Genomic DNA, 25390 nt, shown 5'->3' on the forward strand with positions numbered 1-25390 from the left:
ATATTCATGCTCAGCAAGAATTACGTAGAGATGAGTGATAGTTGACTTCTATAACGGGGCATGAGTCTCCAAATCACCATGGCTCTGCCCAACTGGCTGAAGTTTATGTTACTTGACTGACAACCATAACTATATGAATTCTGATTTTATAGAGTCGGTGAATTCCTCAACATTCCATAGTTATTTAGTAGCTCAAATAGGATTTGCTCCCAAATCTTTCAAGAATTCAGAACTCTCTACACTACTACACTGGGCCTGATCTTATAAAGTAAAATTAAATTATTTCAATGTCTTCCATTAAAATAGGATATACCAAATATTGAGTAGTAAAAAGTGACATAATATGCCAGTGTTCTACTATATCTTAAAAACATATATAATAAAACCCAAAAAGAATATTGGGTCTTCAAATACAGAATGTACCAAAATTCATTTATCATTCTTCATAAACCTACTCTGTCATTGTTATTGTTAATCATTACTTGTTCACTTACCCAGGACTGAAACCTCAGACCTTTTTGATTCATTATTTCCCTTTTACCAATTCGAAGCTTGTTTGCTCGTATTTTATTTGATCATCTATTATTATTATGAAATATGCCCCATTATTTTTGCAGTATGGTAGTTTTATAGGCACTGTCAACAGTTAGACTTTGATTCTATTTTCTTTCCTTTTCTTACCCCATTTGCCCCCTTCCCCACCTGGCACACCTCAATTCATTCCTCAGGTCCCATAACCAATATAACCTCCTCCGTGAAGTCTATGTATCGTACGCCACTCATAACAGGAACTGTAATTACTTTGCTAGTTTATGGTCCAAAAAAACCACATAGCTCACATTCTATGATTAGCTGTTTGTATTCTGGTGTCTCCCACTACAGTGTGAGCTACTTAAGTTCTTCATCCTTATTTTGGTGAGCAGAAATGATAAATAGTTGTTATTTTGAAAAAAAAAAAAAAAAGAAAAACCAACAAAGGGAACAACAAACAAAGGACCACAAAAATACATGAATTTCTGCTAATATCATCCAGGGTGATACCTGTGTCCATATATCTTTAAGATTGTCAAGTTTTGCTTGAGCCTTTTAGGAAGAGAGTTTTATGCCCCTATGACTAGTATTTGGCAAAGGCTAGAGTGTAAGTCTTAAATTCAATGATATGTGTTCTTCCCTGGCCTAGGAGCCAATGATTTTTGAAGACAGATAATTATGTATCCATGAAATGAGCTGCAGATAAGCTCTATAAAGACAATGTCCATATCAGACTTGTTCCAGGTATCCAGCACCTAGCACATTTAAAACTATGACGGCCTAGTTCCAAGAACCCTGGGGAAACTGAGAAGTGCTACAATCTCTTTGAATTCTTGTTATCTTTGACCCAAAAGGTTTGGATGGTCATATACTTCAACTTGGCACATTTTATTTTCTACTTGGTGGTTTTTCCCTTCTCCTATCACACCACTGTCTGCTGGTTGTAGTCAGGTCTCAACTATTTGAGAAGCCATCATCTCTGTGCTTCAACTCCCCTTTATGCAAAATGAAGATAATATATTTATAGCAAAATATCAGATGAGAGGCTACTGTGTAACTGATAGAAAGTAAGCAATTACCACGTTAATCATCCTTCTCTTTCCCTCACTCATTTTTAATATCTATAAGAATACTAAGAGAGTGAGGTTATAAACCACTTTTTTAAAAAAAATTATTTTCCCTTCCTTTAAATATGATCAAATTTCAAGAGAGAACTGTTTTCATTAATAAGGTGACTTTTGACAGAACAGAGCGTTCTCATTTTATAATTTGCTTTTAATACATATTCCCAGAGTGCTTGTCATGCGTGTTGATTACTTTTGGCTAATTATGAACTAAGTCTTCACAAATATGCTCTAAAAAGGAACATAAGCAGAAGACTGAGTGGGAGTCCAAATGCAACAATAATCCCTTAAATTTTCTTTTAATCATGACTGGTCTTTTGAGAGAGAAGCACTTCCATTTTAGAAATAACACAAAGACACAATAAAATTATAAACATTAGACAAAAAGTAGGTAGAGAAAGCACGGAAGGGGGAGGAAAATCTACCGTAAATTAATTATCTGACTCAATGCATGAGATGTCACGAGAAGAGAGCAGTCATCAGGCCCAGTAAAACCCAAGCAGGGCCCTTAGGAGCTTTTTCCGATCCTAATCCTAGTTTACAATCTGCATTATTTCCATTGGTGAGCACCTGTTTTAGGTGAAAGGCTTGACTCTCACACCTGGGTTTCCTTCTGTCTGGATGGCTCCTCTAGTCTGGTGACTTCAGTGGCCTCTTCTTCAAATGTCTGGATTCCCCAGGATTCAATCCTCAGGTTAGTTCTTACAGAAGAGGTCCTTATGCGACGTGTCCTGTATTTCATCTCATTCCTTCCTATCATTTCAACTACCATCTGAATACCAACACTTCCCAAATTGGCAAATTCAGATCTCCTCTCCTGAGCTCCAGATCTAGATATAATAGTGCTAAGGGAGTATCTTCATCTGGGACTCCTGGGCATCTCAAACTCAGTGCATCTAGTGCTGAATTCATTCCTTTCCTTTACAAATCTCTTTCTCTTCACTTTTCCAAATTCTGTATCTTGAAGTCATCCTCAATTATTCCTTTCACTCACCATCCACCAAAATTTTTCCCACCAAATCCTATAGGTATAAATGATTTTCCATTCCCTTCCCTCGATATATTTCCTCTGTCCTTATCTTTTCTTACCCAGTTACTCTTACAGCATCCCGTCCCCTGGTCGGATTTTGCACTAGGACTGCTCTGTCCTCTGCAGTGCAACCAAGCTGATCCTATAAAATAGAAATCTATATCCCAGCACTGCTTTAATTCCTCAGTTGATACTCCACTGGGTTTATCATGAAACCCACATTCCATTAACTGTTGTACAGTCTGCCCTCCTAATCTAGCTTCTCTCAGCACTTTTCTTGAATGCTTTGACCAAGGATTCCTGAACTGCTCACTTTTTCATCAATGAATCTTAATTTTCACACTCTTAGTACCATTTCTTCCTCATGGCCTGCTTCAGGTGTTTTTTACATTAAGCTCTGATGTTACCTTATTTGGGAGCTATTTCCCCTAATGCCTTCTCCCTTCACCTTTTGTATTCTGAGTTTTTTTCACTGTATTTTTATTATTATTATTGTTTTAAAATATGGAATGTTTCATGAATTTGCATGTCATCCTTGTTCAGGGCCCATGCTAATCTTCTCTTTGTCATTCCAATTTTAGCATATATGCTGCTGAAGTAAGTACTTTTTCACTGTATTTTAAACCAGTGTATTATTATCAATTTAACCACCTTTTTACATACATTATCTAAAACCTGGTTATAAATATGATAATCATGCTTATAATACTTTATTTACATTTATTAGGCCTTATTTACATTCATTAAGCCTCACTCAGGCAATGTTTAAAGTACTTTATGCATTATTTTCTAATTTAGTCTTCACAAGATCTCTGTACCCTGAGTACTATTATTGATCTTTACTTTATAGATGTAGATACTGAAACACATACAAGCTAAGTAAGTTGCCCAAGGTCTAACAGAGCTAGGATTAAAATTCCAATAGTCTGGTTCCAAAATGTGTATTCTTAATCACTCTCTATACTGTCTTTTGCAGAAGGTAAGACACGCCTTACCGATTTGACATTGACCAGATAGAATGTTGGTCCAGTGATGGTAGTAGGTTCACTCCAGCTGATGTTGATGCTAAAAGGGGATGTTGCTATTACATGCACACTTTCAGGAGGACCATCTGGAGCTGTGAAAAAGAAAATCAATTACCCTGGGACTTCTGAGTTAGTCTTTGCTGCAAGATAATAATAGAAAAGGCCATGAGAAAAAGATAGTGATAATGAATTAATTATACATTAATTTATAGTTTATGCATACTAAAGGCATTGGCAAATTAAAAGATGTAATTCCTTTCAAAACAATTACTATATGTAAGAAACTTCCACACGAGATATTAATGATTATAAACATATGATTTTTAAACTCAAAATAATATTTTGAAATGAAAACATTACTATTGCATATCTTTTTGAATAAATGCTTTTATTTAAAAATAGATTGTCTAATAATGTTGTTTTAGGAAGACCTGCAGAAACATGTTTGACTACAAAAAAAGTAGAACCGGAACAAGGGAATTATATCTAAAATTGAGTTGCTTTTATTGTTTTCACCAAGGGAGTAACATAGGAAATAGGTTTACAACTGATATTATCACAAATGTAAATTTTTTCTGAATTCATTATGACTCCACATAAATTCTTTAATTTGTCCTATTTTTATTATTTTTTTTTATCAAGAGTGCAAAACAAGAGATAATATTTTAGGGAACTGTCTGCTAAAAACCCTTCCGTAAATTTTTAATTTATGAAACTGCTATGAACTAGAAGAATTTTTAGTATGTTAAGAAGGATTTAGTCACCGTTGATTTGATATACATTGAACTAGGGACTGTTACTCATATCTCTGTCCTCCTATGGCCCCTAGTCAATTTTAAGGGCATTAAATACTGAGAGATAAGAATTTTTCCAGTTTTTCTAATTTTTAAATCCATGTAAGCAAACATTACTGAACAAATATTGTCCAACGAATCCTGAGAAGGTATAAAGAAAAAGATTATTAAAATAGTCCTTTCCATAAATAATTTATAAGAGCCACAAATTGTACTCACTCAGTCAAACAAAATTTCTGGACCTCGTCTTCCGCCTTATATGCATATTTTGTAGTGTTTTAAAAGAATCGTGTATTCAAAATGTGTGAAAGTGGCCAGTTAGTCTACTGTTCAGCCCATCATTGTCAATTAATACAATATGTTATAACAAAAGGCTAAGTTAAGATAAGGACAAATCAGAAATACAAAGAATTGACTGTGACTGGGCCAAGGGCAGAGTGCTGAATACAGATGGAGCAGGGAGTTTAGGTAAAGTTGCTCAGAGGAGATGGGAATCGAATAAGCCTTGAAAGATGAGAAGGATTTCAATAATCAGAGGAGTAGTTTTAGGAGCACTTCTTTGCTAAGAGGATCACAAGCAAAGCCACAAAGACATAAACAGCAGGGTCCACAGACAGAATTTTATCATTGTAGAAGTGTTTTCCTTGGTAATCTTATGTTTATTATTTTATACATTAAAAAATATTGTCCTAGGAAGGAGTCCACACACTTCCTCAGACTGGAAAAGGAATTCATGATGCAAAAAAAGATTCAGAATCCCTAAATTCAAGGAATACAGGTATCACAGACAGACCCATGTTCATATGGTAAGGAACAAGCCTCAATGGTCTTTTGGACACTAAGGTTATTATGTTAAAGCATTTGAAGCTCATTCTTTTTTTTTTTTTAATTTTATTTATTTATTTGACAGAGAGTGAGAGACAGTGAGAGAGGGAACACAAGCAGGGGGAGTGACAGAGAGAGAAGCAGGCCCCCCACTCAGCAGGGAGCCCAAGGTGGGGCTCCATCCCTGGGATCATGACCTGAGCTGAAGGCAGACACTTAATGACTGAGCCACCAGGCGTCCCGTAGCTCATTCTTTAAATAATAGAATGCCACTGAAGGTTTTTGAAAAAGGAATATTTTTCTAATGATTTAGGAAGAAAACTTTAGTAATTATACAATAGGTAGGCGCTCTGAAGCATTGAGTCCAGGGAAGCTATTTCCAAAAAGCCAAATAAGATATGATGAGATCCTAAACTAGATTAGTGACACTGGGTATAGATGGGAGGAGATGAATCCTAGAGTCATTTAGAAAATTTAAATGAAAAACAAACAAACAAACTTGAGGCTGATTACATGTGGGTAAAAACTGACATAGAGGATGTAGCAAAAGCTAATAGCTAGTGTTAATACCAGGAGAATGTTGATAGAATTCATACCAACAGTATATTCAGGAGCAGATACTGGTTTTAGTAGGGATAAAACTTTGGAAGGAGATAATAATTTTGGATTTGTACTCATTGAGCCTGAGACACTTCCAAGAATTGAGAATGCATACCTGATAATTTGAAAGATAAGCCTAGAATTAGGAAGATAGGGCCAGGATAGAAAAGAATTTTTTAAAAATTTCAGATAATTCCTTACAAATCAAGATAGCATAAATACAGCAAGCATATCTGGTTCAAGTGAGTCACATCCTATGAAGAGACCCAAAGGATTATTTCAGTACCAGATAGTTATTTAAAATGTTAACAGCATGGACATTGCTGCTATGAACATTGGAAGGCACGTGGCCCTTCTTTTCACTACATCTATATCTTTGGGGTAAATACCCAATAGTGCAATTGCTGGGTCATATGGCAGCTCTATTTTTAACTTTTTTGAGGAACCTCCACACTGTTTTCTGAAATAGCTGCACCAGCTTGTATTCCCACCAACAATGTAAGAGGGTTCCCCTTTTTCCACAACCTTTCCAACATTTGTTGTTTCTTGCCTTGTCAATTTTTGCCATTCTAACTGATATAAGGTGGTATCTCAATGTGGGTTTTTTTTTTTAAGACTTTATTTATTTATTTGACAGACAAAGATCACAAGTAGGCAGAGAGGGAGGCAGAAAGAGAGGCAGAGAGAGAGGGAGGAAGCAGGCTCCCTGCTGAGCAGAGAGACCAATGCGGGGCTTGATACCAGGACCCTGAGATCATGACCTGAGCCGAAGGCAGAGGCTTTAACCCACTGAGCCACCCAGGTGCCCCTCAATGTGGTTTTGATTTGAATTTCCCTGATGGCTAATGATGATGGTGATGAGTATTAAGGAGGGCACATACTGCATGGAGCCCTGGGGATTATATGCAAACAATGAATCATGGAACACTATAGCAAAAACTAATGTTGTACCATATGGTGACTAACAGAACATAAAAAAAGATAAAATTGTTAATAGTAGTGACAATTTTTAAACTATGAATATGTTGTTGGCACTTAGAGTATGTTTCCATGAGAGATATTATGTGTGGAATTTAGATATGCAACTCAGCCCATAAAAATGTATTTTAATAGTAGCATTAAAATATTTTTATACAATACTCAGATGTAACAATAGAGGACTCTAACAATCATGTAAAAGGAAATTTCTGTGGGAAAATGCCTTTGAGGTACCAAACGTATCTTTCTTACACATACCATTTCTGACCCTTGTGCAGCACTCTGTACACTGACTCAGAGATCTAGTCTGTGGCGCATCCAGGAGAGACAGTGGAGAGGGGATGCTTCAGGATTCAGAAGTCTGATGAGCTGAGAAGCACTAATAATGATGACAGAATTGGATACATGATTTCTTTGGTAGCTAATGTAGAGAGATCATGGAATCCCAGTACTTAAACACACCTGCATATCCTAACATCTTCAGTCTTTATTACTTCTAATTTTATGATCCTAGATTTATGAAGTGTCTCAAATTATAGCATAATTCATTTAGATAATTATATATAACAAATGAGAGTTATGAGAGATCTGCCACTTGCATAATCAATTGCCTTCGGATGCCCTAACAGAATAATGCACTTCATATTCAAGAGTGGCAATCCTTTTTCCTGTCCAAACTGGACGTTCCTTAGAAATGTTATGCCCACCTTAACAAGTAGCAGAATAACAAAGAGCATCCCTGAATCTCTCTATTCAGAATGTTAAATGAAGAGAGGACAGGCTTCAGGACCAGGTACACCATTACTGATCATAACCGCACACTTTCCTCACAGAGAAATCTGCTTTGAAAACTGTAAAATGGTCTGTAGTGGCCTATCTTCTGCTGCCTTTGACTCTATAAATGGGATGGGCTGCAGTTAAGTGCAAATTTATTAAGACATCTACTAATTAATTAATAATGCTTTTGTTATTTAACATTAATTAATCCTTTTGCAAAACCTGCCTTCTAGCTCTGTAAGAACCATTGTGGAAAGGAACAATTTTCTGACAGGCCACAAATTTAAAATATACCACTTTAAAGAAAATATTTGAGGCTCCCTTTCTCTTTAGTTATATCCAAGTGTTCTGTTGGCTTTTAGATGAAATTTATACGTTTATCCAACCAGCAAATATTGACTGAATACCTTCTGTGTACCAGACACTGGGAAGACACAAAGACTACAGAAGTGATGGATGCAGTTGTAGACCTATCTATATAGAGATTCTAGAATGTAACTTCTCTTCTTCACTCAACAACTATTTATTGATCACCTACTACACAATGGGCATTTTTGAAGTGCTGGTGGTAGAGAAGAAAACCCAAGAGATAACGATCATAGAACCTCTATTTTAGTGGAGGGAGATAAATAATATATAACATAAAAACTTAGGTCAGTTAATACTAATATGTAATTAAATTACATATGATGTTAGGAAGTGATATGAAGCATGACAAAAAAATGAAGCAGGATAGTAAGAATGGGGATGCTGATGAGAATTACTATTTTAAATATGGCAGTCAGGGCATACCTCTATAAGCAGGTGATATTAAAACAAAGCTTTGAAGGAGGTAAAGGAGCATGGGAATGTTTGAAAACAAGACAAGACTCTGGCTAATGCAAAGGCCCTGAGGCAGGATTTTGCCTGGTCTATTTTTAGGAATAACAAGGACTCCAGTGAGGCTGAAGCCAGGTAATAATGAGAGTAAGAGAGGAAATGGGAGCCATTTTGTGTAGGGCCTTTAAGGTCAGTGTTAGGGGCTTTGTAAGAACTGCTGTCATGGGTAAAAAGAAAATGCCATAGTGTATTTTCACTACGGGGTCTAAAGGGACCTCTATAGATTTTGACACTTGATGTCTAACACATACCAGATAGATGGGTCAAACTTAATTAGATCCAAAGAGGAAATATTACCTCCAGAATCTAATTCATACACCTCTATAAAGTATACTAATTCAATGGCTGTTGGGACTAATTTTTAAACCAAACTCTTGTAGCAGGCAAGCAAGATGGTACATTACTAACAAATATCACATACAGTTTACTGATAATTTTCTGTGACTAAGAAAGTTGATGAAATTTTTCTGTGACTACGTTGATGGTCACCTGTCTTTGGAAATACTCCCAAGGAAATATGTCTCTCTTCTGCTCTGTAGTTTGGGTCTTTCGGGTCTCAAGTGAAGGCAGATCCAAAACCATTTCCCAAGGGAAACCTTGGCCAATTTTGCAAGTATGTCTGTAGGCCAGCTCAGAAAGCAGTATGAAGCCTTACTTCCAACTCTTATCTTTCATAGGAAAATGTCAACCCTGCAATCATTCCTTGAATACTAGTAATCAAGCCCTCATCAGGGAGTGTCTGCTACCCCAAGCAGAGTTGAGAGAAAAGTGACATTTAAAGATCATTCATGGCAGACACTAACCAAATGGACTACTAAATATTTTCAGTTCTGTACACTAATCAATCATTATTTTAAAAAAGACAAGGTATTTAGCCCCTTGCTGAGCTGTGCTTTAATGCCATTTCTTGAACTTTTTTCAAAGACTTTTTCTTTTTTCTTTTTTAAGAAACACTCTAAACAATATTTGCATTTTTAATAAATCTGATGAAATTGCTTTCTTTATACAAGGTTTCTTGTGTTGAATTCATTCTGAAAATTTCTCTTAGAAGGTAGTATATCAATCTGTATTCTTGAAGAATTAGAATATAATGATATGAGAACCCCTAAATCTATATTAAAAAAATTAAACACACACATTACTAAACTGATAAAAGAATACATAATATGCATTTAATTGATTCTTATTTTATCTGTATAAAACAAATAAAGATAATCATTTAATTCACAGATAATTTAAGAGAAATACATAGAATACCAAAATGCTTGTCTATTAGAAAACAGTATTAATTATTTTAATATTGTCCAAACATTATAGTGTACTTTAAAGCATATGATATTTTCAAATTTCTTTTAGGTAATATTCTTTTGGAAATTATCAAAATTCCAAAAATACATAATAAGATATATGAGTATTTTTTTCTCTTTTATTCCAATGTGTAGTAAACTTATTACTAAAGTCATATAAAGGAGAATGCAAAATTAAAATTACAAATGCCAATCAGCAAAACCAAGGAAGCTTAAAGCACTAAAGAAGTGGGGAGATGAAAATATGCCAGTTTAAAAGCTTAGTAATGTATAAGCATCTTTGGGAGACTTTGTTTGTCTCCCCATAAACTGTCACATTCTGATTTAGGATTGTTTGTGAAATGAATCTAGTCGGTAATGGGCCAAGATATCACTATACCCTTTCTCTTATAAATCACAGCAATTTACTCAGTAGGAATGATCTATCTTTATTCTCTCATTCCCCATAATCCAATCACTTCCTCTCATAAGCACTTTTCCCCTGGTTTTCACAATAATGCATTTTCTGTAACTAACAACCATCATTTCCTGATTATCATGCTTCTATCCTTGCACAGGAATGTGGGTCTTATGTGGGTCAGGGTCATCTTTCCCATCCATCTGTGTCCCCATGCTAAGTGTGTTAGCTGAAAGGTGAGTCTGGATAGACCATCATTTTGCCTCATACGTATAAGAGCTTTAATGCCCCCAAGTCTATGCCAGTTTGATTAAGAACCATATATTTTGGTGTGTCTAATACTATACTTTCAAAATAAGCACATTCAAAGACTTATTAGTAACATTGCCTTCTGCAGATCCCCACAAATTAATGATGAAAAATGTAGAAAATACTGAGTTTTTTCGTGTACCACACAATCGTGATGTTCCTAAAAGAATAAACATAAATAAATAAATGACTTGACAACAACTCACAACACAGAAAATCTTGAGCTCTGCACACATGTTATTTAAATTGCCTGTGTATCTATTTGCATTTAAGTTGAGCTTAAAACTTATTTCAAGGGCCTATCCTTCAGGGTATTTTGGTTTCAGGATTTGGTAGAGTAGACTACCACATTCCTAGCTACTACATGAGGGACTCCATTCTTTCTCAGCTTATACAAGTATTAGCCCCTAGGACTGTGAGTTGGCTTTGATTCAGCACACCTGGAAGAATTAGCTTTAAGTTTTACTTGTCTCTCAGGACTAGAGGAAATCTAATTGGTTGGGAGGTTTGAGTAGATTCCTTGAATTTTAAATAATTCAAGAGCATCCCAGGACACACCGTATTGGTTACAGCACTACACTAATCAGCTATCCTTCCCTGGGGCTGAATGTTTCCCTAAAGCCCTAAAGGTAGTGATCTCACTGCCTAGTATAAGACAATATGGTTGGGGTATAAAATATTTCCTAGCATTCTACAGGACCTTAATTTTGTTTTATTGTTAGATTTTCTAACAGCAAGATGGCATCACAAAGGCAAATACCATAAGCCCAAGAATGTGTTTAATCAGACTGTTTGATGAGTACTGAGAATGATTCATGGATACTTATATTATTAGACTTCACAGAATGACCACTTTTGGTGATGTGTAATGAGTAATTTTTTGAGTCATTTCAGTTTGGCTTACATTGAAAAAATTCAAAATACAAAAAACTCTCATTTCCAACACTAACCATGCCAGGTTAGAATAAAAATATTCTAATATTAGTACTATTGCTTTTAGGATCAGATAATACATCTTTTTCTAGAACATCAGGTTTATAAAATAACTTCCTACGACGTGGTTCTCAAAATGTGATCTCCATACAAGCAGTATCAATATTACCTGGGAAGTTGTTAGAAAAGCAAATTCTGAAGTCACACCCCAGATTTAACTGAATCAGAAGCCTGGGCAGGGATTAAATTACTGCTTCTGTGAGAGCTAGGGAAGCAGTGGAGGAGGGCTTGGGAGCTGGTGGTGATAAACACGGAAATGTGCATCCCGCCGATACACACTCCACAGACTAGTCTCCTCCTACCTTCCATTTATTTTAATTCTGGATAAATTACAGTGAGGCTTCTCCCTACTGTCACTCCCTCCCATTCCCAAAGTTCCCAGAGTAATAATAGGCCCCTGTGTTCCATAAGAATACAGAAACTTTGAGAAGGAACCATCTGGAATAATACAGATAGGGCCATCAGCATATCAGCATATCATAGAGCCCATCACCACAATGGAGTATTGGGACCAAGATAAATGTCCCTATTTCATCCTTCCAGTCATTATATGTGGGTAAGATAACTATCAGGTGTATCAGCAAAGAGAAAAGAAACTGAAAGTGTAGTTTTGAATAAAAGTCCCATCCAAACTATTTGGGAATGGAGATGGTGGGATTATATACTAGAAACTTGTCTAATATCTTCAGGTCTGTTTTAGTCCCAGTTGTTGAAGTTAATAATATCACATAGTGATTATCCTTAAAATTTCTTTTAACTGTTTGGTTCTTAGTGCTTTTGCTATAAAAGACATTGCATTTGTTCATGCAAATGGGATTTCAAAGTATTTTTATTTATATTCTGGAAAACTTTCTTAAGGTTTAGCAAAAGCTTTTTTGACACTAAATATTGAATTGGATGCTTTAGCAAATAGTTTAATTTTAAATACTTACTAGTATTTCCTTTAAATTACTTTTTAATAGGATAGTTTCTCTTTGTAATCCCACTTAGCACCTCTCTGCTTCTTTTTTTTTTTTTTAAGATTTTATTTATTTGAGAGAGCAAGAGTGACTGAGGGAGAGAGAGAGAAAGAGAGGGAGAGAGAGAGAGAAGGAGCAGGGGGAGGGACAAAAGCAGAGGGAGAAGCAGACTCTCCACTGAGGAGGGAGCTGTATGAGGGACTTGATCCTAGGACCCTGGGATCGTGGCCTGAGCTGAAAGCAGATGCCTAACTGACTGAGACACCCAGGTTACTCTGCTTCTTTTTTGTGGTACTTTCATATCACCAGGAGGCTTTGGCCAAGTCCTATTTCAGATCTAAGATCACAGACTCTACCCTAGAAATAAATGAGGTTCATGAATGAATCAATGTGTGTAAAGTTCTTAGACTAGAACCAGCATATAACAGTTGATAAGCTTAGCTACTGTTATTATTTTTAACAACCCAGCAAAGTGCTCTCAGTTCAGTTATTGGGTCCAACCAAAAAGTGCCCCAAACTACCAGGTATAGCAATTATATGGTCTTTTCAGATTTGAGAGTTTTCCATAATCAAATCAGAGTTCTCCCCACTTCCTTAGTAATGCAGAAGAAAACGGATCTGAAAGTAACAAAGAATCAAGCCATTAACATCACACTTCTTTTTGAACCAAGAAAAAAAAAATCTCAGAAGAGTCCAAATAAACTCAATTCACTATGAGATTTGAAGTTTGAGATGAGAAAGTGAGAGAATTCATTTGAATTCATTTATCATTGAAAGATAAAATACAGGTAGCTACACTTAGGGAAAAGATATTTTTTCTCATTTTTCCCCCTATGATAACCAGTCCTTCTTAATATTAGTGATTTAAAAAATAACTGATGATCTTTATAAGATCCTTTGATTTTTAATGATTTTGCTGAGAAACATGCTCTATGTGCTTATGTAATAGAATTTAAAAATTTTTTATTTAAACTCTAATAACTTGTTTAATAATCTGACAAAAGCTCTTTTGAGTTAAATATATAGTTGACCGCTCTATTAAATTCCTTAATTTTATATGCTTACTATTTTGTTTTAAATTGTGATTTCACTCAAATATCTTTTCTTTGTAATCATACTTAGCAGCCCAAATTTAGACATTGTTCTCTTTTGTTTTCTTCATGGAATATCAGTCTATTATGATCCCACTTTGCTATATAAATACAGTAAGTTAATTCTCTCAGTTAATCATATAGATACTGTTAATGCTTCTGAAATAGGCATGCACTATTTTTCCTTATTGTTTGAAATATTTCTCAATTTATTACATGCATAATTCTTTCCTAAGTGCAGAATTCATGCTTCCGATGCTAATGTCAAGGAAAAATAAAAACAATATCAGCAATATAAAATAGACTGGCTTCATGAAATAAAAGAAGCTAAACATGTTCAGCATGGACAGTAACTGGGAGAATTTTAATTTTGGCTATAACTACGTAAGTATTTGAAAGACAAATTATAGGAAAAAATGAAGAAAAGAATTAGTATGAATTATTTTGTAATGGAGAATTTTGGCATTGATAGATTTCCACATTAAGTCAAATGCCTTCCACGAGTCCAAATGCCATAATCATTTAATCTTAGATACTAAGTAGGCATAGAGGATAGAAACATACATAAGACATGGTCACCTAGTTATCTCTGCTTTTTTAAAAGATTTATTTATTTATTTGAGGAGGGGAGAGAGTACACAAGTGGGAGGGGGAGAAGAAGAGAGAATCTGAAGCAGACTCCATGCAACTTGTGGAGCCCAGTGTGGGGCTTGATCTCAAGACCCTGAAATCATGACCTGAGCCGAAATCTTTTAGTTTCTGATGCTTAGCTGACCGCACCACCTAGACACCCCTAATCATGTCTACTTTTAAGGAGCTCATAATACCATAAAAGAGGGAAAGAAAAACAATTACAAAGCAAAATATTTGGTATTTGAGAAACAATTCTCAAGATGTGGGAGTGGAGAGAGGAACTCATAGAAGGGTTTGCAAAAGAGACAGTTGGTGTGAAATATAGTGAAAAGGAAGCTGTTCTCAAAAAACAAAAAACAAAACAAAACAAAAAACAAAAACAAAACCCACAGAAAGGACAGTGAGAAAGAATAGCAAAGATTCTGGAGCACAAAAGAGAAAGACCAAGGGAAATGTAAGCGAAATCACAGATGACCTACCTTATACAACATACCAAAAAGTATGATTTTTATGCCACAGGAAAATAGAAACTTTAAAGATTTTAAGCAGGGCACTAACATGGTCAGAGAGGTGTATTCAAAAGCTGGGTTCAGGTGGAAGATAGAGGAAATGGGACCAGAAAGATCACTTAGATAGCTTTTGTAATAATGCAGGAAATTAATTTTAAGAGTCTGGATTTAGAGATGTTTAACAGAGGAAAATAAAGAAATTCATGAAGTACTTAGAAGGTAACTTCAATAAGACTCAGGTATGGATTTGGGGTGGGGGGTGGGAGGCGGCTAGAAATAACGAATCTAGGGTGGCTGGCATGAACAATTAAATGAACAATAGTACAAGTGCCCTGAAACAGTGAACACACAGGCAGGCAAGGTTTGCAGTGGGGCGGGGGAGGTGGGCAGTAGTAATATGGGTTTGACATGTCTGTGGAAACCTAAGCAGTCATGCTAGTAAAACCTACAGCCTAGAAGAGAGATGTCCTCTTGAACTACACATTTGGGAGTCTCAGGCAACTGACTGAGAAGGCTTTCAACAGCATCTAACGAATTTCACAGAAGTACAACCATCATGTCTAGAATAAATTATATTCATTTCCTCTAGTGGCAGCAGGTTAGAGCCATTCTAAAAATTCATTGCCACCAAATGGGCTTCTTTATGTCTTGGATTATATTTTCCTATTTATTTATGGCTAACATCTCTTCTTATCTTTATATAATTGCTTCTTTATAGAAGGGATAACATCTACCTTTGTTAGATGGCACTTATCACATTATAAGTGCATTACACCATTTAAAATAAATTAAGGAAAATATCTGAATACATAGTAACTCAGTAACCACTTCTTATTTTTAAAAATTGTTAAGGCATATTTTGCCCTTTATTTAGTTTTTTTTTTTTTCTTTTTAGATCATAAAGTTGCATTCCTTGGAAGCCTCTTTGATGAGGCATGTTTTGTTGAATTTTTTTTAACCTAACAGATGTTTGGGTAGTTAAAATTCCTCATGAGTATGGTATCCTGTGGCTTTCACAACCTAAGTGTTACCCCAGGAATTTTCCTTTCTTGCTGTCTTCCAGTCCTGGTGGTCTATAGGAGATGCACATTATGAGAGTCTCATTTCATTCCATACTAATTTCACACCCACACTCTTTTAAAGTTGTACATTTCCTCAGCATTATAAGCACTTATTGTGCACCACGGAGATATTTAATATATTTCCATTCTACATTCCTCCTCCACACACAACTCAAATGGCTTTTGAGTATAAAGGCAATCAGAAAAAAAGAGATGAGTAAAATAATCTGCAAGACTTTAATGTCTCAAGTTAAATATTTCTGCCATTTGTAATTTTTGTGATTATGTTTGTATCTATACACACTCAGCATGAAGTAGAGAGTTATGGCTATTATACAGATGACTTAAGGAAAAAAGCAATTTGGCTTCAATTATCTAGATCAGAGTATGTGGGAGAAAGAAATGTTAGCTTGAGTTGGCTGAATATTGTTTCCTTTCTTTACTCTAGTTTACAGTGGTAGATTCAAATGCAGAAAGTACCTCAATTTAATTCTTAGTTCGCGTTCTAACTTTTCTCCCTAAATCTTCATTTGAGTACTCTTCCTTATGAGTTCAAAGAGAGAGAATACTACATATTTTCTTATTCTACAAGCCATTTCAGAATGTTTTAGAATATTTATTATTCATACAATATTTAATATTCAATATTATCATTATTTAATAATAAATAAATATTTATTATAAATAATAAAATTATTATTCTAATAATTTTAGAATTATTCAATTTTTGAATTTTGAATTCAGAGTTTTGAAAAAGTTGATCTCAAACTAGCCATCAATTTCTAGCTCCTTATTTAGAATCTCCAGGCTTTTATTTGAGTTGCTTCTGTGCAACTCAATGCCATTAGAAATGCATACATATGAAATAGTGATTTGTACTAATTTATATTGTTGTTTATTCTTTACTATCATTGAGAGAAACAGTTCATTTTCATCATTTTATCATCTTACATGAGATTATGAAACAACATAACACTTTTCTGAATAATGACTATACAAAATATTAATTTTCTTCATTCAGATTACTTTTTATGTTTGTAAAAGGTCTTTAATACTTTTCATCTTTAATATTCAGAATAAATGCTACTTATTTTTTATCTTAAAAGCATTACTGCTTATCAATATTTTTGTGACTGGACTATTTTAACTTATTTTATTCTTTTTTAAAGATTTTATTTACTTATTTGAGAGAGAAAGTGAGAGAGCACATGAGCAGTGACAGAAGAAGGAGAAGCAGACTCCTAGCTTTGCAGGGAGCCCGATGTGGGGCTCAATCTCTCGACCCCAGGATCATGACCTAAGCTGAAGGAAGACACTTAACTGACTGAGCCACCTAATTTATTTTATTCTTATAGTATATGTTAGTTCTCTGTATATATTATCTGGCAATAATATGTATCATGTCTTTTTGTCTTTCATATCAGGTACAATCCCAGATGATCTCTCCTGGGCTTAATATAATAAATAAAACTTTTTCTCACTGTACAATTATGAAATTCAGATATACATGTATGCATACATGTATACATATATATGCATATACCATTCAGAAAAAATGTCTTTCCCATTCTGAGACAAAAAGGGGTAGCCAACTCATTCTCGTTCTCATAATTATACAATTATTCCCACACATATGAATACTCAGATGAAAAGCTAGTAAGTTTGCAGATGCCAAGAAAAATCATATGTCTATTGTCACAAATTCTGAAATATATAAACCTTTTTACTTTTCTCTCTAAATCACAGTGGCAGGAAGGCAGTTTCCATGTATCCTCTGGAACTAAAATAGGAAAAATTTTTTATTCTACTGACAAATAACAGAGTAGAAAATCAACTCTCAAGCAGAAAGAAAAAGAGGAAGGGAAAAGATTAGTATAGACAACCTACTTATATACTGATAAACAGCTTCATATGCAAGTATTCTCTGATGGCGAATTCAAATTGTGGCAGTGAGATACTAGATCCAGGGAGAAGAATAGTACCAGATAAAAGACAAACTAGTGCTTTGTAGACAGGCACTCTGTGAATTAGTCATCAAGTAAAGACCTGGAAACTGGGGTGACGAGAAGCCAAGATTACTTTCTCCATTGCATCAAGAACTAGCCAACCAACAAACCACCAATGACAAAGGGACTCATCCTGCTAAAACCAGGAAAGTAATACTTAAAAAAAAAAAAAAAAAAAAAAAAAAAGCTCATGCTGATTGTGAAAAGTTTGCAATACTCTACCATTATTCCTTTAGACCAAAATGAGCAAAATAGAGTAGTAGGAAATAGAAAATGACCAAATTCTAGTGGGTTGATCACAGATCTAAAATGGGGTGGTAAGAAGGAGGGGAGACTAGGGTAGAAGCAATGACATTCAAATGGAAAAATTCCTAAATTTTCAAATTAAGAATGTGAGAGTCCTTAAAAACTTAGCTTTGCAGTTTCATTTAGCAGATTCTGAATTAATCATTTTAATTATCATTTTATGCTAATTGAACATCTATCATTATGTCTAGAGTGCTTGAATAGATGATGCATCCAGAAAATCCACTTGCTGGCTCACTGTAGGAGGTAAAAGCAGGTACCATCCAAGTGAGATGATGGTAAGGAATAGGATGAGAAACCTCAGTGTCAAGGTGGGAATCCTCAGTGTCTGAATCCTCAGACCCTCAGTGCAGGCAGAAGGTCTATTTTAACTAAAGGCTCAAAGTAACTGTCCACAGGCCAGATCGGGGCTACAGGTGTGTTTAGTTTGAACTATTAAATGATTTTTTCAAAAGGTTTTATTTATTTATTTGACAGAGAGAGATCACAAGTAGGCAGAGAGGCAGGCAGAGAGAGAGGAGGGAGCGGGCTTCCTGCTGAGCAGAGAACCTGAAGTGGGGCTTGATCCCAGGACCCTGAGATCATGACCTGAGCCAAAGGCAGAGGCTTACCCACTGAGCCACCAAGGTGCCTCTTAAATGATTTTAAATTAAAAAAAAAAAAGTCACAATCAAGAAACTGTTTTCACATTTAAAAAAAAAAAATCTAAATTTCCTGTTTCTCTGAAAACATCAGAAGTCCTAATAGCACGACCTGTCTAATAGCATGACCAGTAATAAGCCTTTAGATAGCACATTCTCTGTTAATTTGTCAGTTTCCACCACCCCCAATTGCCTTACATCAGCCTGCTTCACTCATTATAGCACCCCTTCAGTTAACTTCCAGTTGCCTCGGGACCTTAAAGTTTATTCATTCAGTCAATGTCCCATTTTTTTTTTAAGATCTTATTTTTTATTTGAGAGAGAGAGAATGGGGGGTGCACACGCATGTACACATGAGCAGGGGGAGGGGCAAAGGGAGAAGTAGACTCCCCGTCAAGCAAGGAGCCCAACTAGGGGCTCAAACTGAGGACCCTGGGGTCGTGACCTGAGCCTAAGGCAGACACTTAACTGACTGAGCCACCCAGGCGCCCCAGTCAGTATCACACTTTTTAGTCAAATCTTCATTTGTGATTTTCCAGGGTGATGCAACTAAAGTCCCTAGTTTTTCCTACATTTTTATCTCTAAGCATGTATTTCTGTTTTCTAGTTAATTGGATTAGAATAGTTACTTCTTCTCAGATCCAAAAGATTCAAAATAACCATGGTTACTGACTAAACCCAACCCCAATGTGATTCTTCTGTTTTTTTTTTCTTTTTTTCTTTTCTGTGTTATGGCACTATCATCCTCAGTATCACCTGAACTAGAAAATAGTTCATTCTCCCCTACTCACTTTAGCTTACTCAATCAAATTTCACTCACTTAGGAAATATTAATAGAGTACCTACTCTTACCAGGCACCATTCTCTAGGCAATAAGAGATAGCAATGGTCAAGACAAATTCTAAAAACAAACAAAAATAAAAAGCTATTACATATTTATAAATGCTCATTTAGATAGCATGATATTCTAGAAAAAGACTGCAAAGCTACTTTAGATTGGGTAGTCAGGGAAATCCATTCTGAGTAGGAATCATTTAAATAGAGGTATACATTATGAGAAGGTGCCCTTGCAAAGCTAGAGGTGAAAGAACATTCCAGTCAAAAGGAACAGGGGGTGCAAAGGCCCAAGTTCTGGGAGTTTAGTGTGTTCAAGCAACAGAAAAAATGTCTTGTGTGAATGATGAGTAATGGTTAAGAGGGAAAGTAGTTCCGGATGAGGTTAGAGTGTTAGGTAAGGGCCAGGTCATGTGAATCATCTTAAGAAATTTGAGTTTGGGATGCCTGGGTAGCTCAGTCGGTTAAGCATCTGCCTTCAGCTCAGGTCAGGATCCCGGAGTTCTGGGATCGAGCCCCTCATCGGGCTCCTTGCTCAGCTGGGAGACTGTTTCTCCCTCTGCCTGCTTCTCCACCTGCTCGTGAGCTCGCTCGCTCTCTCTTTCTTACAAATAAATAAAATCTTGAAAAAAGAAATTTGAATTTTATTCTAAAGCAATGGAAATCCATTGGATGGCTTTAAACAGGGAAGTGACAGCATCTGATTTAGGTTTAAAAAGATCAGCCTAGAAGCTCTGGAGGTCAGTTAGGTTCATGCAGTGGTAACAGTAATAAAGGATAGGGCTAGTATGACAGCAATGCAAAGGGAGGGATATATTTAGATGGCACAGTTGAAATAAATCATTGGCAGAGTTGAGTAGGAAAAGAACACTGCCTAGATTTTCATTTTCTGCAACCAGATAAATAATTGCACATTTTACTGAGATAGGCAATGTTAGAAGAGGAGAGGTTAGGTGTTTAGACCACATTAATTTTTGAAAGGTATATTTGACACACACGCTCAATAGGGCCAAAAGACATCAGTTGATCAGGTAAATATACTGATCTGGGATCAGTATATTTTATTCAGTATATATAATCAGTATATTATATTCTAGGGATGAATCAGAGCTAGAAATAGATATTTGAGAATAATTACTGTATCAGGAAACTTTAAAGTCGTAGGACCAGATAAAGTCGCATCAAGGTAAGATCTCCTGGGGGTTATATGTTGATACAAAAAAGGGTTAAATATAGATATCTGGGCACCCCAACACTTAGATTTTAAAAAGGAATGAGCAAAGGAGACTGAGAAAGAGCTACCAGGGAGACAGGAGAAAAGCAAGAAGGGCAGATATTACAGAAAGCTAGGGTCAAAGTGCTACAAGGAGGAGAGGCTGGATAATTGTGTTGAAAGTGGAGTTGTTTGGACTCTATCTCAGATGTTGAATTGCATTAACAAATATGGATTGAAAATTTACTCTGCAAAAATTATGCTATACTCTCCTGGGAATACATTTAGTAACCTAAAAAATAAGGTCTCTAGATTAAAGTTTATTTCTCTATTTATAAAGGCCTATAACAGCATCTATTTATTACCGAAAATCTCTCTGTATGGTACCAAATCTCTCTTATAGGTACCAAAAATTTTCAGGAAAATGAGATTTGGATTTGAAAGGAATCACCTAGTAATAGTCTTGATCAAGATAGAAGAATGGTAACAGAAGGTGCCTATTTGGATGGTTTATATGGGAGGGTATTGCAATGGGTGACCTGGGCAACTTGAAATTTGCTCAGGATGGCTTGGGTGGAAATGGCATTTCAGAAAGTGCAGCTCTGGCTTGCAGCATTTGATCTGCAATTTATTTAGTTCTCATGGAAGCCATTATAATTCAATGTAGATACTGTTTAGGATAAATAATAGAAATTTATTTACTTACTTATGGTTAATCATTTTATCTAACCAAGTAGGGTAACCAGTTAGTTTTAAAATATAAAACTAAAGTTATAACAGCATTTTTACATAGAGTTTGAATAATTTCTATGGAGAAGCATTAAAAGAGCTCTTTCCTGAATACGAAAGTCCTGAAAGATGGATAAATGGCAGAAAAATTTTTAAGAAATTATTTTATGTTCCTTCTCTGTGCTTTTTCCCTTATTCACATCTCCAGCTAGGAGTTGAACCCCTGGTATTTGTTTGCCTCCAAATTTTATATAGGTATAGCACAAGCTGAGAAGGTGCTTGCCAGGAGATCTGTTTCAGCTGGTGTGTGTGTGAGTATCCATAAAGTCACCACAAAGGTTGTAAAGTATAGCTTAAAAGGTGCAGAGCATCTAGATATGAAGGGAAAAATGTAGGCATGGACAAAGGGGGCTCAGTGGCAATCAGTATAGCCTAGTAATATACTCCAAGAGAGGTCCATAATGCTTTATTGCAAGAGAAGACTCTAGGACTTTAGTACGACTCTGAAAGTCTGAGAAAAGCCTTTAATAATTTCTGAAATTGAATTTTCCATTGGGATTCAATTCAATTAAAAACAAATGTTATTACATGTATTAGTTTATAGACTAATTCAGTAATTTTCATGTCCAGTGATTGTATTAAGTAAAAATCATTAATTCAACAGGTATCAGTGTATGTATTTATTTCTTCATAAATATATATATATTTATTTCCTTTGCATGGAAGCCATTATAATTCCATGTTGATAGTGTTCAGGATAAGTCATAGAAATTTATTTAGCTAATTGTGAGTAATGATTCTGTCTAAACAAGTAGAGTAGCTAGTTAGTTTTAAGACATAAAACTAAAGTTGCAAAAACAATCATTACCTATACTTTGAGTGATTTCTGCGGAAAAGCATTCAAAGAGATTTTTCTCGAAAGCAGAAGTATAAACACATATAGGAGATAATACTTACGACCAGGAAGGGTTTGTGTAGATATCCAGTTGGAAGCATTGCCATAGCCGGCATTGGTGCTGGCAGCCACTTGGAATCGGTACCATCTAAATTTCTTTAATCCATACACTGTCTCTTCAGTTAAGTCAGCTTCATAAAGGTATTGAATTTTTTGATACTCAACACATTCTTCAGAATCCCATTCTACGCATTTCTGAGCCCGCAGCTGAGTGATGATCTTGTAATTTTGGAAGTAGCCAAGAATAGTGTCAGGTCTCTTCCACATTAATGTTGCACTAGTTGACTGAACATTAGAAAAAGCAATATTTGTGGGAACACTAGGAACTAAAAGTTAAAGGAGAAAAATTGAAAACAATTAGAACTACCAAAAACTGTTAAACAGAAGGAAGACTGGATTCAAAAATATGTCCTTATTATGCATCTAGTGGCAATCCCTTATTACAACTACCCTTAGATCAGCAGTACCACATTTACTGAGCAGAACCTTAAGGTGATGCTTCAGAGACCACTGATCTAAAAGGTAGAGGACAAAACAACTGTGATTCGATTAATTCCAAGTTTTGCTCCCAAACTGACTCATAAGAATCTCTTATAAACTTACTTTGGCTTCATATACAAACATTAGCACAAAATAAAATTGTATGCTCATTTAACCTTATGTATTTCCCTGGGTACGGACTGACTTTTAATATTCAGTTCCCAAGAAAGACATACTTACATTTAAATGTTGGATAGACACAAATGCATCTTATATATAGTAAAGATTGATTATATAATAATTCTAAATAAACAATGCTATTAGCTGAATTAGTAATTTACTTATTAGTTGATTTTTATTTTATCTTGCATATACTTACATTTGATAAAAACCAAGATAAACAAACAAATAAATAAATAAATTGATAAAACCCTTTCTAGAACATCATTCAGCACACTGATATTAATACACAGACAAGGAAATCTGAGTATCACCTATAATCACAAGGTCCTACTTGGGGTCACTTTTTGGATTTGATATTGACCACCAGTTTGCTATTTGTATACCATCTGTGAGGTTCTGAGCCTGGTGTGAAGGATTCAAGATATAAAAGGCTTATGTCTTATTTTTAAGATACTGTAATTTATTGAACAAGTAATACAAGCATGTTAAGGTTAGAAATATGAAAGAACAATGAAATAAGTGATGTAAGCACTTTTCTCAACCATGTCTTTCCCTGCGTGTGTGAAAAGGCTTTTGCTTAGAAGACTAAGAAGACTAAGATAGAATGGTAACAATGACTTGTATGAAAATGATATAATTTATAAAAATTATATGATAATAATCACACTTAAAAATTAGAAAATAAATGAGAGAAAACTCATTCATTCCTAAATGTATCATATTAATTCAGGATTCAGTAAATGTCTAATGAGCACCTAATCTGTGCCAAGTGCTACTGTAGGTGCTGGGTATACAATGAATAAACCGGACAGAAGTCCCTGACCTTGTGTAATTTACATTTGGTGTATTTACATACAATAAAAGTATAAGTGACCATTGTATATAGTATTTTAGATGATGATTAGTGTTTTGGGGGAGAAATAAGGAAAGGAAGAAGAGAAAGATGATCTAGTGATACTGAAATGTTTAACTGAGTATTCAGAGAAGGCCTCACTGATTAGAAGACATGAAGTTCCTGATGAAGGTGGGGGAACCAACCTTGGGAATATTTGAAAAAAGAACATTCCTGGCAGGGAAAAATGCATGATTATAAGCTCTAAGTTGGAATCATCCTTGGTATATTTGAAGAATAATTAGGAGGCCAGTGTGGCTAATAAGAGTTGAGGTCTGAGAAAAAATAATGAAGGCTAGATTGTATACAACATTCTTTTTTTTTTTTTTTTTTTTAAGATTTTACTTCTTTATTTGACAAAGAGAAAGAGAAAGAGAGCACGTGTGCACAAGCAGGGGGAGTGGGAGAGGGAGAAGGGAGTCTGATGCAGGACTCGATCCCGAGACACTGGGATCACAACCTGAGCTGAAGGCAGATGGTAAACCAACTGAGCCACCTAGGCGCCCTGCAGGACATTCTTTTGAGCAGAGGAATGACAGGTTCTAACATGTTTTCACACAATCACTCCAACTACTGTGCTGATTATAGAGTGAAGAGATGTAAGGGTACAAACAGGGAGAGCAATTAGTAGGCTATTGCAGTGTCAACACAACAGATCATGATGGGGATTACAGCAGCAGAAATGAAAGGAAGAATTCAGACTCTGAACACATTTTGAAGGGGAGCTGACAGGACTTGCTGATGTGTGACATGTGGGGTATAAGGGAAGGAGAGAGTAGAGGAAAGCTCTAAAGCCTTTGGATTGAGCAAACAGAGGATGAAGTCATTATTAACCAAGATGATGTGGAAGGAGTAAACACTAGGGAGAGATTAAGAATTTATTTTGAGGGGCTCCTGGGTGGCTCAGTGGGTTAAGCCTCTGTCTTCGGCTCAGGTCATGATTCCAGGGTCCTGGGATCGAGCCCCACATTGAGCCCCACATCGGGCTCTCTGCTCGGCAGGGAGTCTGCTTTGCTTCCTCTCTCTGCCTGCCTCTCTGCCTACTTGTGATCTCTGTCTGTCAAATAAATAAATAAAATCTTTAAAAAAAAAAAAAGAATTTATTTTGAGCATGTTAACTTTGAAACAACTACCAGATACCCAGAAAGAGATGTCATACAGATGGGCACATGAGTCTGGAGTTCTGTAGAAAGGTCTAGACTTGAGTTAAAAATTTTAATTTCCTCTTAAATTTTTGCTGAATTATATATAGACCTATTGCTTATATATTTGCCTAAATCTGAAAGAGGAGAGAAATTCTAATGCAATGGAAAACAAGGAGCAGGTAAC

The 25390-nt window shown here is 35.5% G+C and overlaps 1 protein-coding gene and 1 non-coding gene across 3 annotated transcripts in view; both read right to left on the minus strand.

Annotated features, from left to right (window-relative positions):
- Nucleotides 1-25390, minus strand: part of PTPRQ (protein tyrosine phosphatase receptor type Q) — a 197368-nt gene that overhangs the window by 66343 nt on the left and 105635 nt on the right. For both annotated transcript variants that reach the window (XM_032854693.1, XM_032854692.1), the window contains 2 exons: nucleotides 22509-22832; nucleotides 3681-3802 (listed from right to left, as the gene is read on the minus strand). In XM_032854693.1, the coding sequence (XP_032710584.1) occupies nucleotides 3681-3802; nucleotides 22509-22832 (446 nt within the window). The remainder of the gene's footprint in view (nucleotides 1-3680; nucleotides 3803-22508; nucleotides 22833-25390) is intronic.
- Nucleotides 3184-3290, minus strand: LOC116866467. The gene has a single exon (XR_004382399.1). It is a non-coding gene; the product is annotated as a U6 spliceosomal RNA (small nuclear RNA).

This window comes from Lontra canadensis, unplaced genomic scaffold, assembly GCF_010015895.1.
Source record: "Lontra canadensis isolate GAN:19392208 unplaced genomic scaffold, GSC_riverotter_1.0 scaffold9, whole genome shotgun sequence".
NCBI classification, from domain to species: domain Eukaryota; kingdom Metazoa; phylum Chordata; class Mammalia; order Carnivora; family Mustelidae; genus Lontra; species Lontra canadensis.